Source organism: Furipterus horrens, unplaced genomic scaffold (assembly GCF_987537825.1).
Source record: "Furipterus horrens unplaced genomic scaffold, mFurHor1.1.pri manual_scaffold_2, whole genome shotgun sequence".
NCBI classification, from domain to species: Eukaryota; Metazoa; Chordata; class Mammalia; order Chiroptera; family Furipteridae; genus Furipterus; species Furipterus horrens.
The window spans coordinates 69963878-69977763 of NW_028327172.1; the positions used below are offsets into that span (position 1 = coordinate 69963878).

General features: G+C 36.6%; 1 protein-coding gene across 3 annotated transcripts in view; it reads left to right on the top strand.

The window, feature by feature from the left end:
* The window catches only part of MTMR2 (myotubularin related protein 2), a 120539-nt gene that overhangs the window by 97534 nt on the left and 9119 nt on the right, over positions 1-13886 (top strand). For all 3 annotated transcript variants that reach the window (XM_090265828.1, XM_090265829.1, XM_090265830.1), the window contains 2 exons: positions 9161-9346; positions 11976-12182. In XM_090265828.1, coding sequence (XP_090121954.1) covers positions 9161-9346; positions 11976-12182 — 393 coding nt within the window. The remainder of the gene's footprint in view (positions 1-9160; positions 9347-11975; positions 12183-13886) is intronic.

Here is a 13886-nt window from a genome sequence, read left to right on the forward strand (position 1 = left end):
TATTCCTTCCTAAAGGAGCAATGTAATAATATGTATATGAAGCCTATAGCTCAGGGTAATTACTTGTTTACCTCCCTAAACTTTATACCATGAGTTAGCAGGAATGAGACTTAGGATGTTTTTAGGATGAGAGAAGGAGAGAGGAATATAAGTCAGAAAAGATGGTAGTGCAAAATGTTTATACTCCTCATCTTAAATTTTCACATGCTTCACTATATAAATCCCCTCTATTTTTAAAGACTGATATCTGAATACAAAATATGAGTAAATATTATTTAAAAAGCTAGGAAATTATAAAAAAGGTAGGAAAGAAAATAAAAAATATTCATAACCACTAATACTTTGATACATACTCCACTATTTTTTCTGTGCATTTAAATATTTTTTATTTTGTTTTTTTATTTTGTTTTTTGTTTTTTTGGTATTTTTTACCTTACCATTGTATTATTAGAATTATTTCTTTTCATGAAATATTCTTGAAAAGCAATAGTACTCATCATATTGGTGTGTCATTTATTTAATCATTCTAATATTGGACATTTAAGTTTATAGTATTTTAAATATAGCTGAAATAAATATCTTTTGTTTGCATCTTTTTTTTTTCAATCCTCACCTGGAGAGATGCCCATTGATTTTAGAGGGAGGGGACAGGCGGGAGAGAGAGTGAGGGAGAGAAACATAGAATGGTTGCACCTCTTGCATGCACCCCTATGGGAACGAACCCACAACCTAGGCATATACCCTGACCAGGAATTGAACTCGTGACCTTTTGTTTTACGGGACAACTGAGCCACACAGGCCAGGGCTTGCTGGCATCTTTAATTCTTTCCTTAAAATAGTTTCCTAGATACACAGTTACTATATCAAAATTTAAAATATGCATATTTTTTAAAGTTTTGTTGCATGTTGCAAATATTCTTCAGAAGGGTTGAATCTCTTTACTAATCTGATGTCATTCCCCTGCTTTATTGTGATATGATTGACATTTAACATTGTATAACTTTAAGGTACACAATGCAATGATTTGATATATGTATATATGCCTGTCCAGAAGATATCCAGCCATATAATATGAAAAATAGAGACATTTATTGAAGAAGATACAAAAAAACATTGTACATAGGTCAGTGATGCCTCAGGCCCCTTCAAAGTAGGCACCTTGGGACCTCACACAGTTCCCACAATCACCATCAGCTGCCCCATCGTATTTTCTTGAATTTCATTCACCTATTCCCTTTCAAAGATAATTTTAGTTTTGGGGAAAGCCAGAAGTCACAGGGCACCTAATCTGGGTTGTAGGGTAGCTGAGTCACCTGGGTGACTAGGTGTTTTGCCAAAACACTCTACAGGAGATGTGATGCATGAGCAGGCACATTGCTGTGATGAAGCTGCCAGTCGCCAGTTGCCCATAGTTGCGGCCTTCTGAATCATCTGAATAGTTTCCTCAGAGGAATGTTCAAACTTAATGCAAAATTTCATGCAGATTCATTGCTCTACTGGCTCAGTCATTTTGAATGTGATGGCCACAGAGTACACATGCCACTCAACGGCATCTATCACCCCCGCTGCCTGGTACAGCGAAGTCATCATTGTTCACGCATATGCATTTGAGTCCACTCTCCTTGGCTGCCAGGTTACATCAATGAAGTCCAACTATTCTCATTAACAATGGTTGGATATTTTCCGGACAGACCTCGTATTATGCGATGATTACCACAGTAATTCCAGTTTAACACCCATCACCTCACATAGTTACAGTCTTTTTCCTTGTAATGATAACTTTTAAGGCCTACTCTCTTAGTAATATACAATAGTATTAACTATAGTTACCATGCTATATATTAGATTTCCAAAACTTATTCATTTTATAATCAGAAGTTTGTACCATCTGACTACCTTCACCCAATTCCCCTGTCTGTCCCTCTTATTTTTAATTTGCAAAAGTATATATCCTTGTTAGAATACATATATTTTTGCCTGCATAGTAATAAAATTTTTATAGCTTAATCGCTATGACTATGACAGATGCTCTTGCAACCATGGCCCATGTGAAGAATTAAAACCTTGCCATCCTCCTTCCATGTGTATTCTACCCCAATCAAATTGATCTTTTATCCCTGCTAAGAGTAACCACTATTCTAACTTCTTTAGCAATCATCTTTGTACATTTTTTAAAAGATTTTATTTATTTATTTTTTGGGGGGGGGAAGGGAGGGAGAAAGAGAAGGAGATAGAAACATTGATGTGTGAGAGAAATATCGATCGGTTGCCTCTCGCATGCCCCTGAACTAGGCATGAGCCCTGACTGGGAATTGAACTGGCACAACCTTTTGCTTTGTGGAACAATGCCCAACCTACCAAGGTGCACCAGTCACAGTTTTTTTTGCATTTCTTTATGCTTTTATTACTTAAGTGTACATCCCTAGACATTACAGTTTAGCCTTGCCTTGTTGTGTTTGATATGTCTTTTAAGTTTCTCTGAATCTATAGTCTTCCTCTTGCTTCTCTCTTTCTTTCCTTTATATTTTATGTGTAGAGTTCCCCATTCCAGGTTTTGCTGATTGCACTGTGGTATGGTTTAACTGTCTTCTGTCTTGAATTTCCTTCACATGAATTCATAGGTTTATTGAGATACAGGTTCAATATTTTTGGAAAGGCTATAGGGGATGTGTCATAAGGCACATAATTTACGGCTAATTCTCCTATTGGGATATTACCAGCTGTTGATGCTCAGTGCCTAAATACATTAATTCACTGAGTCTGCAAAATGTTGATATTCTAATTTCATGATTTTATTTTCAGCTATTAGTTGAACTCTTTAGAAAAAGAAACTTTCCATTATCTGTATTTTGGTTATCCTGCACTTTAGTTCATATAAGAAAGCCAGCATCAATGCTTGATTTTCTCCTTAGTTACCAGTTTTCCCAATAATGAATTTACTTCCCATTATCCTATGAGGGTTATTCATTTTATAAATATCATTATGAATGCATGTATTTAAACTTAACATTTTTAATCCATTGCAGATAATTTCTTTTTGGAGTTATAATTTCCCTTCCCAGAGTGTCTTTCCAAGTTACCACCTGAGTTCTTTTGCTATAACTGCAGCAGTGTTTGCTATCTGGTATGACAAGATAAGTTCATCAGGAAATCCTGGGCATTTCTTGCACCAGACTTGGAACAGCCATTTCTCCAAGAAGTTCTGCTTTCTGTTAGTAAGAAATGGTATTTCAAACCATAATCTGGTGTTAAGGATACTTACCTGCCTCTGGATTGGTTCTGCTTCTAGGTCTTTTCAGGAGATAGAGGTAGGAAATATTTATGAATATTATAAAGATAAAGTACCTCATGAGTTCATACTGGTACTTGCAATTTAAATTTATTGCTAAAGAGTATTTATTTAACATCATCTGAATTATGTGTGTATCTCCTTTCTCCCACACTATGAATCCTAGTTTACAGGGATGCGGGATGGTAACAGTAGTATGTTCCATAGTTACCTATTTGCTTTATGCTACCACAGCATCACTATCACCAGGACAATTATCAAAAAGTTAATCTTTTTTTTTCATTTACTCTCCCCATTCTCCCTATTTTCAAAATACATTTTTATATTTACATTGTTAGATCATATAGTCATCTAATAGCCTTTACATATTCTCCCTTTTATACATATACTCTCTTTTACCTTGACTTCTGCAAGTAACTATATATTACATGCTCACACCAATTCTTACACAAATTTTTTTTAATCTCTTTTTTTTTGTCTGAAGTTCTCTTGTAAATGTTTCGGCAAGGGTTCATGGGAACAATATTCTGATTATTTGTGTGATGATAGCAACTTATGTTCATTATACAGTGTGGGGCAAAAGTAGATTCACAGTTGTGAGTTACATGAGTTTATTCTTATATTATTAGTTATTATTGTATTATTTTCTATATGATCAACTGTAAGTCAGCTTTTGCCCCATCCTGTATTTGAAAGTCAGTTTTTTTTTAAATATGTTTTATTGATTATACTGTAACAGTAGTCCCAATTTCCCTTCCCTCTGCTCCCCTCCACCCGGTGGCCCCCCTCCCTCCAGTTGTCCCCCCCTTGTAGTCCGTGTCCATTGGTTGTGCATATAGTTCTTCTCAACCTCCTCCTGTCTACTCCATTCCCTCCTACTATGCTTCTTAATTCCTGTACCATCTCCTGCCCTTACCCCCTTACCTCTCCCTGCTGACCTCCCCCCAATATGTTCCCCATACCTATAGTTCTTTTTCCACTCTCGTTGCCTATTTAGTTTGCCTTTATTTCAGTTTCCTAGCTTCTGTTGTTGGTTCTTGTGATGCAGTTTTTATTTTAATGTTCATAGTTTTGATCCTCCTTTTTCTAAACCAGTCCCTTTAACATCTCATATAACAGTGGTTTGGATCTAATGAACTCTTTCAGTTTTATTTTGTCCTGGAAGCACTTTCTCTGCCCTTCTGTTCTGAATGACAATTTCACTGAATAGAGTATTCGTGGCTGTAGGTTTTGGATTTTCATTACTTTGAATATTTCTTGCCAGTTCCTTCTTGCCTGCAGGGTCTCCCTTGAGAAGTCAGCTGATAGTCTAATTGGGACCCCTTTGTACTTGATTCTTTTCTTCTCTCTTGCTGCTTTTAAGATTCTCTCTTTATCTTTAACTTTTGACAATTTGATTATAATGTGTCTTGGAATGGTTCTCCCTGGGTCCAGTTTTTCTGGAATTCTCTGTGCTTCCTGGACCTGAAAGTCTGCTTCCTTCCCCAAGTTTGGGAAGTTCTGCATTATTATATTTTCACTTAATTTTTCAATTTCTAGTTCTTCTTCTTCGCCCTCTGGCAATCCTATAATCCGTATGTTCGATTGCTTATAGCTGTCCCAGAGGTTTCTGATCCTCTTCTCACTTTCCTTGCTTTCTGTTTCCTCTCTCTGCACTGGTTGACTGTTTGTTCCTTCCCTATGTTCTGGTTTGTTTATTTGATCTCTGGATTTTATTTCCTTTCCACTTGTCTCATATGTGTTTTTGTTCTTTTCAGTATGAGTGGCTTTCAATCCTTTCTCGTCTTGTTCCAAATCTTTTGTTAATTCAGTAAGCAACCTAATAACTACAGCTCTGAATTGAGCCTCTGATAGGTTTCTTATTTGTTCATCTGTCACATTCTTCATCTGTTGCCTGGTGAGCTGCGTCACTGGGATTTCTATAGTTGTCTGCCTCATTTTGACACATTTGCATTTTGCTTTGCTTCTGGGGCAGGCTATTGGGGGCGGAGCCTGTGTACTCTTAACAACCCAGCCCGGCAGCAATCCGCAACCTTTTTCGCCAAGCTGTGGCGCTTTGTGTGAGGGCATGGGTCCAAGATGGATTCCTGCCATTATTCTCCGCTGGGAGACCCGGATCTGTCCTCCCACTCTCTGGGCCTCACCGTCCAAGGCAATGCGGTGGCTGCTTTTCTCAGCGTTGGGGTTGAGAGCTGCTGGGGCTCGACTGCAGCCGGGACTGTTCTCCCTGCCGCTGTCCCTGGTGCCACCGCAAACAGCACCGCTCACTTTTGCTCTCCCTACCTGTCCGACGAGCGCCGCTGATTTTATAACTTCGTACGTTGGGCTTCCGTGTAGTTTTATTTTCTGGAATTTCTAGTTATCTTTTGTTTTGACCTAGTTGTATTCCTTTCTAGTTGTAGAGGGAGACCGAGCATGTCCGTCTAAGCCTCCATCTTGGCCGGAAGTCCTGAAAGTCAGTTTTGCTGGACATAAAACTCTTGGCTTACATCTGATTTTCTTGTCTTAAATATGTTGCCTATTTTCTTTTGACATAAAATTTCAGAGTCTGATGATAAACTAAGTTTTTTTTCTTTTAAGTCACTGATTTTACCTGGCTGTCTAAAGGATTTCTTTCCTTTTTCAAAAAAAATTATTATTTTGCCAGAATATGCCTTAATGTTGTGTGTTCTGGGTCTGTATTCCCAGATATGCATGCATATTATTTTAATTTGTAATTTCCAATGAAAAAAAGAATTTCAGGAACATTTTCTTTAATCGCAGTTCTTAGTTCTGTTTTCTTGTTTTGACTTCTTCAGGACTCAAGTTACCACTGCATTGGCTCTTTGCCTGTCTTCATCTTGAATCCTTTTTATGTCTTTCAATCTTGTTTTGGTTTTAAATATTTTTCTTTTCACTGTTTATTTCTTTTATTTCTGTTTATTTGATCTTGTGTTCCTAATTTATTCACTTCTGATTTTTTCTCTTATTTATAATTTGTTTTCAACTTTTAACACTTCATTTCGCAATTTTTCTTTTTTTAAAAAAAATTTATTGACTTTTTTTCCATTACCATTTAGTCCCTTTATATCTCCCTCCTGCCAGCAATCACCAATTGTCCATTTATTTTGCTTTTCATGTCTGGTGTTTAATGTCTCTAGCTTGCTTAAGAAGAGAAGATTTCATTGTCTGTATGGATATTATGAATATCCATATTATGAATACCATTCATTCTCTTTTTTAGTATAGCTTATATGGGATTTGAACTTGATCCTCTTACATTAATCATTTTTAAGTGAAATTCATTTTCCTGAACTTTTAGAAAAATACATCATTCATTTAGAAGACGTGGCTCCAAAGTTAGGCACATGCAGAAGTAAGAAGAGCTGATTTCACTGAGCTGCCTCTTGTTTTTCATGTAGCACTAAAAAATATGAGGACTTGCTTTATCAGATTTCCTGGCTTTGTCTTCTGTCTGCCACCCTGCCCCCTCACCCACACCAGTACTAACCCTAAGCCTCCCCTCCGCATTTTTAAATTTGAAATGTCTCTTCCTTTGTCTTTTTATTTAGACCTTCTCTTCCTTTGTCACTGTTGCCTCTGTTTTACTCAATTTTCACTTTGTGCTTAGCAGCAGAGATCCCTGGCTAGTCGGTTAAGAGAGTCAGACTGCTTTGGCCCCTTTACATCCATTGTAGACCCCTCACTCATCAGCTCTTAGGATAGAGAAAACCTTTTCTGATTTCAGCTGCACTTCTTAGATTGATCTGTTGCTCTTTCTTGTAGTTTTGGAAGAAGAAAGCCGAACCAAGGAAGCAGAACAAACACAAAAACTATAAGGCTCGTATGTGGTTCTCCTGTTCTGCAGTCCATCTGTTTCTATAACAGTTTTTCCTTGGTACCCGTGAGGGATTGGTTCCAGGAAGGACCCTCCTCTTCCCCTCTTGCAGAAACACAAATCCCCTGATGCTCACTCGAGTCCCTTACACAAAATAACCTACACACATCCTCCTGTATACTTTAAATCATCTCTAGATTACTTATGATACCAAATACATAAATGCTATGTAAATAGTTGTTATACTGTATTGTTTAGGGAATAATGACTATAAAAATGCCTTCATGATCACCACAGAAACAGCAATTGCAGGCCTAACTACATAATACATGTCAGCCACAGTGTGACAGTTTTCTTGCCAAATATTTTCAATACTTGGTTCAATTCACTGATAAGGATACTATGGATACAGAGGGTTGATTGTACTTCCTCCTGCTGCTTTCCATACATTTACTGATAGCTTCCAGATCTTAGCTGTTGGTGGTTTGGGACTTGATGTGATGATCTGTCCCCTGGTTCTGTTTTAAATGATTTTTGTGTGTGTTTCCTTTTATTATCTAGTTACTCTTATCTTTTAAGAATACCAATTTTATTGAAATACAATTCACATGCCATAAAATGTACTCTTAAAGTATATATTTCAATTGAATACATTTACGAAGTTGTACAACTTCATTTATTATATTCACAGAGTTGTACAGCTATCTGATTCCAGAGCATTTTCATTCTGTGTTTTTGTGATATATTCTGTATAGGTGCCATTATTGTCATCTTTCTAGCATTTGTTATAACAACTTAAAATAGAAAGTCCCTCTACCCCTTACCTGCCCTATTCCTATTCTCCAGAAGTAATCCTTGTTAACAGGAACCCACCGAAACACTGTTAATTTTGTACAAATGCCTGTCTGGAATCCAAATATTTCGTAGACTATCAGTGTCAGAAAGGAAGCTTGAACTTCTGTTCTTTTGGTAATTTGGTTTTGGTTATAAGTTGGTGAGTTTTGTTGATTTTAAAGGTGTGACTCAAGTGATCACTTAATTTTACATAATTGCAGTGACTGTGGCAGTATTTTTCTAATTTTTTCCCATAAGTGCTCTAAGAAGCATGATTTTATACCTAAGATAAGTAGGAGACAAAAGAATTATTGTATTCATAAAATAGAAAACGATTAATTCAGAAAAAAATTAAGTTCTTCTTTTCATCCATAGCGTACTTAAAACACCAAATATTCCTCATTCTGTTCTGTTGATCTAAGTCTTTGAGGATAGTGATAGTAATACACTGTAGGATTCTGTGCTTGTACACTTTTTCTGTCTTTTTATTCTGTGTTTTTATACTTCCTCTGTATTTTTACTTAAAAATAATTATATGGTTGAAATATAAGCAAGTCTTTATGATTGGGAAGTATTTTGTAAATATTACGATTACAATCCTGGCTGCTGTGGCTCAGTTGGTTGGGCATCGTTGCCGGTTCGATTCCCAGTTAGGACCCATGCCTGGGTTGCAGGTTCGGTCCCAGTCAGGGGATATATGGCAGGCAGCCCATCAATATCTCTCTCACATGAATGTTTCCCTCCCTCTCTATCTCCATCCCTTCCTCTCTTGCAAAAAAAAAAAAAAAAGATGAAAATGAGGTGAAGCTGCATGGGCCAATGAAAAACTGGACGGATGTAGTTCCTGCTCATGGAACGTATTAGTCTGGTGATTTCAGTCTTCTGTAAGAAATTGTTGGAGTAGGACTTGAAATATGGGTGGGGAAATTTAGTGCTTTAAAATGTTTAAGTACATTCATATATGTGATCACATTTAATTTTTATAACAGTGACATAAAGAAGGGTGAAAATGTATATTCCTGTTATATAAAGAAAACATGGTAGAGAGTAGTTTTGTTAAGTTGTCCTGCGCCATCCATATTTTCCACAAGATTTCTTACTCATCAGTAATATGTATCGTCTTTCATGCTATTGGATATTTTATAGCACTTTTTCATGGATGTCAACATATAATGGATTGACATTTTTTTTATTTCCTGTGGTGTGTGCTTTCTTTCCAGGCAAAGGGTGGAGGTTATGAAAGTGAAGATGCCTATCAAAATGCAGAACTACTTTTTCTAGATATCCACAATATTCATGTTATGAGAGAATCATTACGAAAACTTAAGGAGATTGTGTACCCTAACATTGAGGAGACCCACTGGCTATCTAACTTGGAATCTACTCACTGGCTAGAACATATTAAGGTGGGTCGTTTCCTTATACTATTTTAGAAAGAATATCAAACAAGGTCTTTCTCTGCCCTTTGTCTATATTGGCTCTTACAGTTGAAACCAAGATGAAGTTATCTTTCTAAATTGTGAAAAATTGATACCTACTTTGTTAATTAGAACTACTTCTAAGTTTTGAGTTTGAATGAATTGGTTTCCTATATTGTGCTTGTGGTTCTGTTGGACTTCTTTCACTTTCTGTCCCATCCTGTCTGGATTCTACTCATCCTTTAGGTCCCAGTTCATATTTTATTTATTCCATGAATTCTTACCAGATTTAACCCATTTCATTTTCTCTGAAGTTTTCACTTTACTTTTTCTTTCCATTTAATCAGGTACTACCTTGCACTTCATTTAATTACTTTCGTGTTAGCCATCATGCCCTGTTAATTCAATGGAAATCAGGGCTGAATAAACCATAATCATATTTGTATTTTTCTCCTCAGGAGCTAGGGAAGCACTCTCTGTATGAATAATAGGCACCCAATAAATACTTTTTACATGACTTGGTAGTAAAAATCATTCTGGTCAGGGAAATGCAGTGAAGTAGTTGAATGCTGAACGATTTGGGGACTACCATGCGAACACTGATTTGCTTAACATGTTAATATAGTTTGTGAAGCACCAAATGTTATTTAACATAGTTATATATATATTTCAGATATAGTCTGAATTTCAGTAACATAGCTTACCAAAATACAGAATTTTATAACCTCATATATTAGTATTATGAAATAAAGGGAAATGAGGTTTTTCATGTAAAGTAGGAGCAGACTTATACTCACATCAAAATCTGTAAAATTCAGAAAAATTGAAGGGAAAGCCAATTTTATCTAATGAAAATTATAGACTATTTTTTATTATTGTTTCTTTTTAGAAGCTTAGAAACTTGAATGTAGCAAAGTGTAAACACTCCTCAGAGTATGTTCTTATGGCCTATTTATTACATGATGTATTAATAGAAATCTGTGAGACTTGATTTGGAACTATCATAAATTGTCTCTTTCACTTCTGTAGATTCCAGTCATTTTACTAGCAGGTACAACATTCTCAAAAAAGCTGGCTATACCAGAAGCAAGTTTCTTTAGAGGTATAAGAGATACAGTTGTACCTTGACTACCTTCTCCTACTCCATCCTCACACCTGCAAGGCTCACCTGCTCAGTTCCTCAGATCCTTGCTCAAATGTAACCTTCCCAGAGAGGCCTTTCACAACCACTCCATACAAAGGAACAGTCCTACCAGAAGCCTCTAGACCCGTATGGTGCTTTTTCACTTCCTGCCGTCTGACGTGTTCTATATTTCCTTAATTATTTGCATCTGGCTGGCCTCACCAGCCAGAATGTAACCTTCGTCAAGCAAACACTTTGTTCTGTTCTGTTCTGTTGACTGCTTTATCTCCAGCACCTAGAGCTGTACCTGCCACATAATAAGGGACTCAATAAATGTTTATTTTATAGATGAATGCATGAATTGAAATGATCACGTGGCCACTTGAGACAAATCTTTCTGGTCAGTCTTAACTTTCCAACTGTTTTAATCCTTCAGGTCAGTGATTTGTAAGTCGGGATATGCATATTGGTGGAAGTTATTTAAAATAGCAAGTTAGGATTAGTGGAGATTGGAGCCCAAGCTGTTTAGGACAAAAAATGCTCCCAGATGGCTCCGGCACAGTCAAGATTGAGATTGCTTCAGAGTACCCCATTTCCAGAATATGCCTTCAGTTAGGATCAAAAGGAGGTTGTCATGAGATTCTCTAACCTAGCTAGTAAACCTTTTTTCTTTCATTCTGATCTCTGTTTGTGGAGCTGGGCTGTTTTTTAAGTATGATCTGGTCACTGAAGAGAATAGGGCTACATTGTCCTTTTTACAGCATATTATACTTTGCGTGATTTTTTTGGTTACATCTTAATTCTAGTTTTAACTCAGGATCAACTTCAGAAAAGGTAAATTATTTTGCAAAGAGTGTGCATATTTAAAAAATTACATTATTTTAGATACCAGTTAAATTGACATGGTAATATATTGATGTGATGAGAACTTTTTATTCATACTGATTCAGAAAAGTAGCTTACTCTGAAGTTTCCATATGCTATGTAACATATATAAAAACAGTAAAATAAATCCTGTGGAATCTATAGAATATTTAAAAGAGATCAATTTTATTGTTTTCATACATATTCTAATTTGATTAAGCAAGCATTGTTATAAATAATGGATAAGACTTCAGTCAGGATATTATTTTTATTTAAATGGATGGTGTTTGGAATATTCAAAGATTCTTAGAAACAGATCCTTTTAGAACTTAGATCTTTTTTTTCCCCCCTCTCTCATATTGTTGATTTGTTTACATCCCAGAGATACCTTTCATCTGGATATTTCATTGTGCAGATTTTTAGCAGTCTGCATTTGAGATTTTTCTAGTTTTGAAAGCAAAATGTATATATCTTCTACCATTTAAGAAAGTTCTTTTTAGAAAGGGACTGATGATTTTTTCCTCATGTGTTATTGAGACAGTCATTCCTAGCAAAACTATGAATACATTTTAAAGAAGAAAGCATTTAATTTTTTAACATTTTCATTTTTTTAAAAAATCTGTTTTGCAGCTTATTCTTGCCGGGGCTCTTAGGATTGCTGACAAAGTCGAGTCAGGAAAGACATCTGTGGTGGTGCACTGCAGTGATGGTTGGGACCGCACAGCCCAGCTGACGTCCCTCGCCATGCTCATGCTGGATGGGCATTACCGAACCATCCGCGGGTTTGAAGTCCTGGTGGAGAAAGAATGGCTGAGCTTTGGACATCGATTTCAGCTCGTGAGTAAAGAACCTTGGCTCGATGTGGTACATGCATCTCACATCAGATGTATGAAAATAATGCTTTTTATTCATTATTCATCTAAAATTGGTTGTTTATTCTAGAGGGTTAAACTTGTCAGGAGAACTTTCAGTTTTGGAAAGCATTAAGATATCCTACCATGACTTTGCAGTCTGGAGCCAGGGCTAGCTATGTGTCAGATATTGGACCCAGTCTCTTCTGTGATCTGTACTAGGAAACATCCAGTATCATTGCATGATTTCCATAGGTGTCTTTTCTCCTCCTTCAATTAATTAACAGTTCAGATTAGCATAAATGGTTATGGAATTACAAGGCACTTCTAGCTTTCCTTTAGATTTAAGAGATTAGAATGGCTTAGTTATTATTCTCAATTTAAAGTAGCCCTACAAAATAGCATTGCTCACACAGGATCAGGGTCTTAAAAAAAAATGTAAGTAAAATGTAACTCAGAGTTGGGAATAAAACAGCTTTTCTATTGTCCTTCTTAAGATATGAACACTGTAATGACTGTGTGTATGGAAAGTGGTGCAGTTAGTTTTATGGAAATGATAAAATTTTATGTCCTCTGTCTTAAAATTGATGTTGATGTTATTTTGGTATCAAATTTAAGAGTTACAAGGAAGTCAGAGTCCAGCAACAATTGTTGAATGTCTTCTATGGTGTCCCCAAAATGATTGTTCAGTTTCTTCATTAGCACCTCTAGAAATGAGCAACAGATCTCTTCCTGAGACTATATGGTCTCCCTTCAGAAAGTCTGCCTGTTGAAAACTTCTTCCTCATAGTGAACTAAAATTTGCTTCGCATGTTTCTACATTCCTCTTTGGAGACAAGTAGAATAAATATAACTAGTCATCCATATAAAATGGCCCTTTAAGTATTAAAAAGTAGCTGTCAGCTAATGTCCTTGATAGTCCTCAGTTCTCCTGGCTAGCTATCCATTTCTTCTGTCTTTCCAGAAGCTCCTCACCATCCCTGTTGTCCTCTGGACTTTAGTCCTGGCTTTCCTACAGGTGGGGAAGCCAGAAATAACCACTGTTCCTAAACTAGAGGAATGGAGCTATTATGTCCCTTTCAAAGGATACTGTGCTTTCATATTTGCTTTTTTGTTTACATCATTTTTTAGATTCATGTAACTTTCAATTAAATAAGCATCCAACTAGTTTTTAGCTATTTCTGCTCAGCACTTAATTTGGAACCAGAAAACTTGGGTGGTATGTATTGCCTTTCTGTTAGTTGCAATCATAGAATTTGGAGAGTGAGGAACAGTAATACTTTCCCAGGAAGGAGGAGCAGGATGAGCAAATGCCTAGATGGGGCTGAACGTGGCAAGAGTAGAGAAGAGGGAGGGTGGGGTTTAGGGAATCTAGGAGAGAGGAGGGCATTTGTGTCAGAGGCCTTGACACCACTGAGAGTGTGGCTCGTGGGTGGTTTGTGGCAGCATGTCCCTAGATGAGCCGAAAAACCTAAGAGATGTCTGCCCAGGTGCTGTCTCTAATGTTAACCTTCAGTATCCAGGTTACCACAGTAAATGAGCAGTGTTTATAAATGACTTGAGAGAAACAGACATTTAAAGGTAGTCTGCTCTTTTGAACTTGAATTGTTAAATAAAGTTGGACATCTGGAGCATCAATTCAGATGGTTCACGTTTTTCAATTCTCTGTAAAATGTATTTATCATGAGAA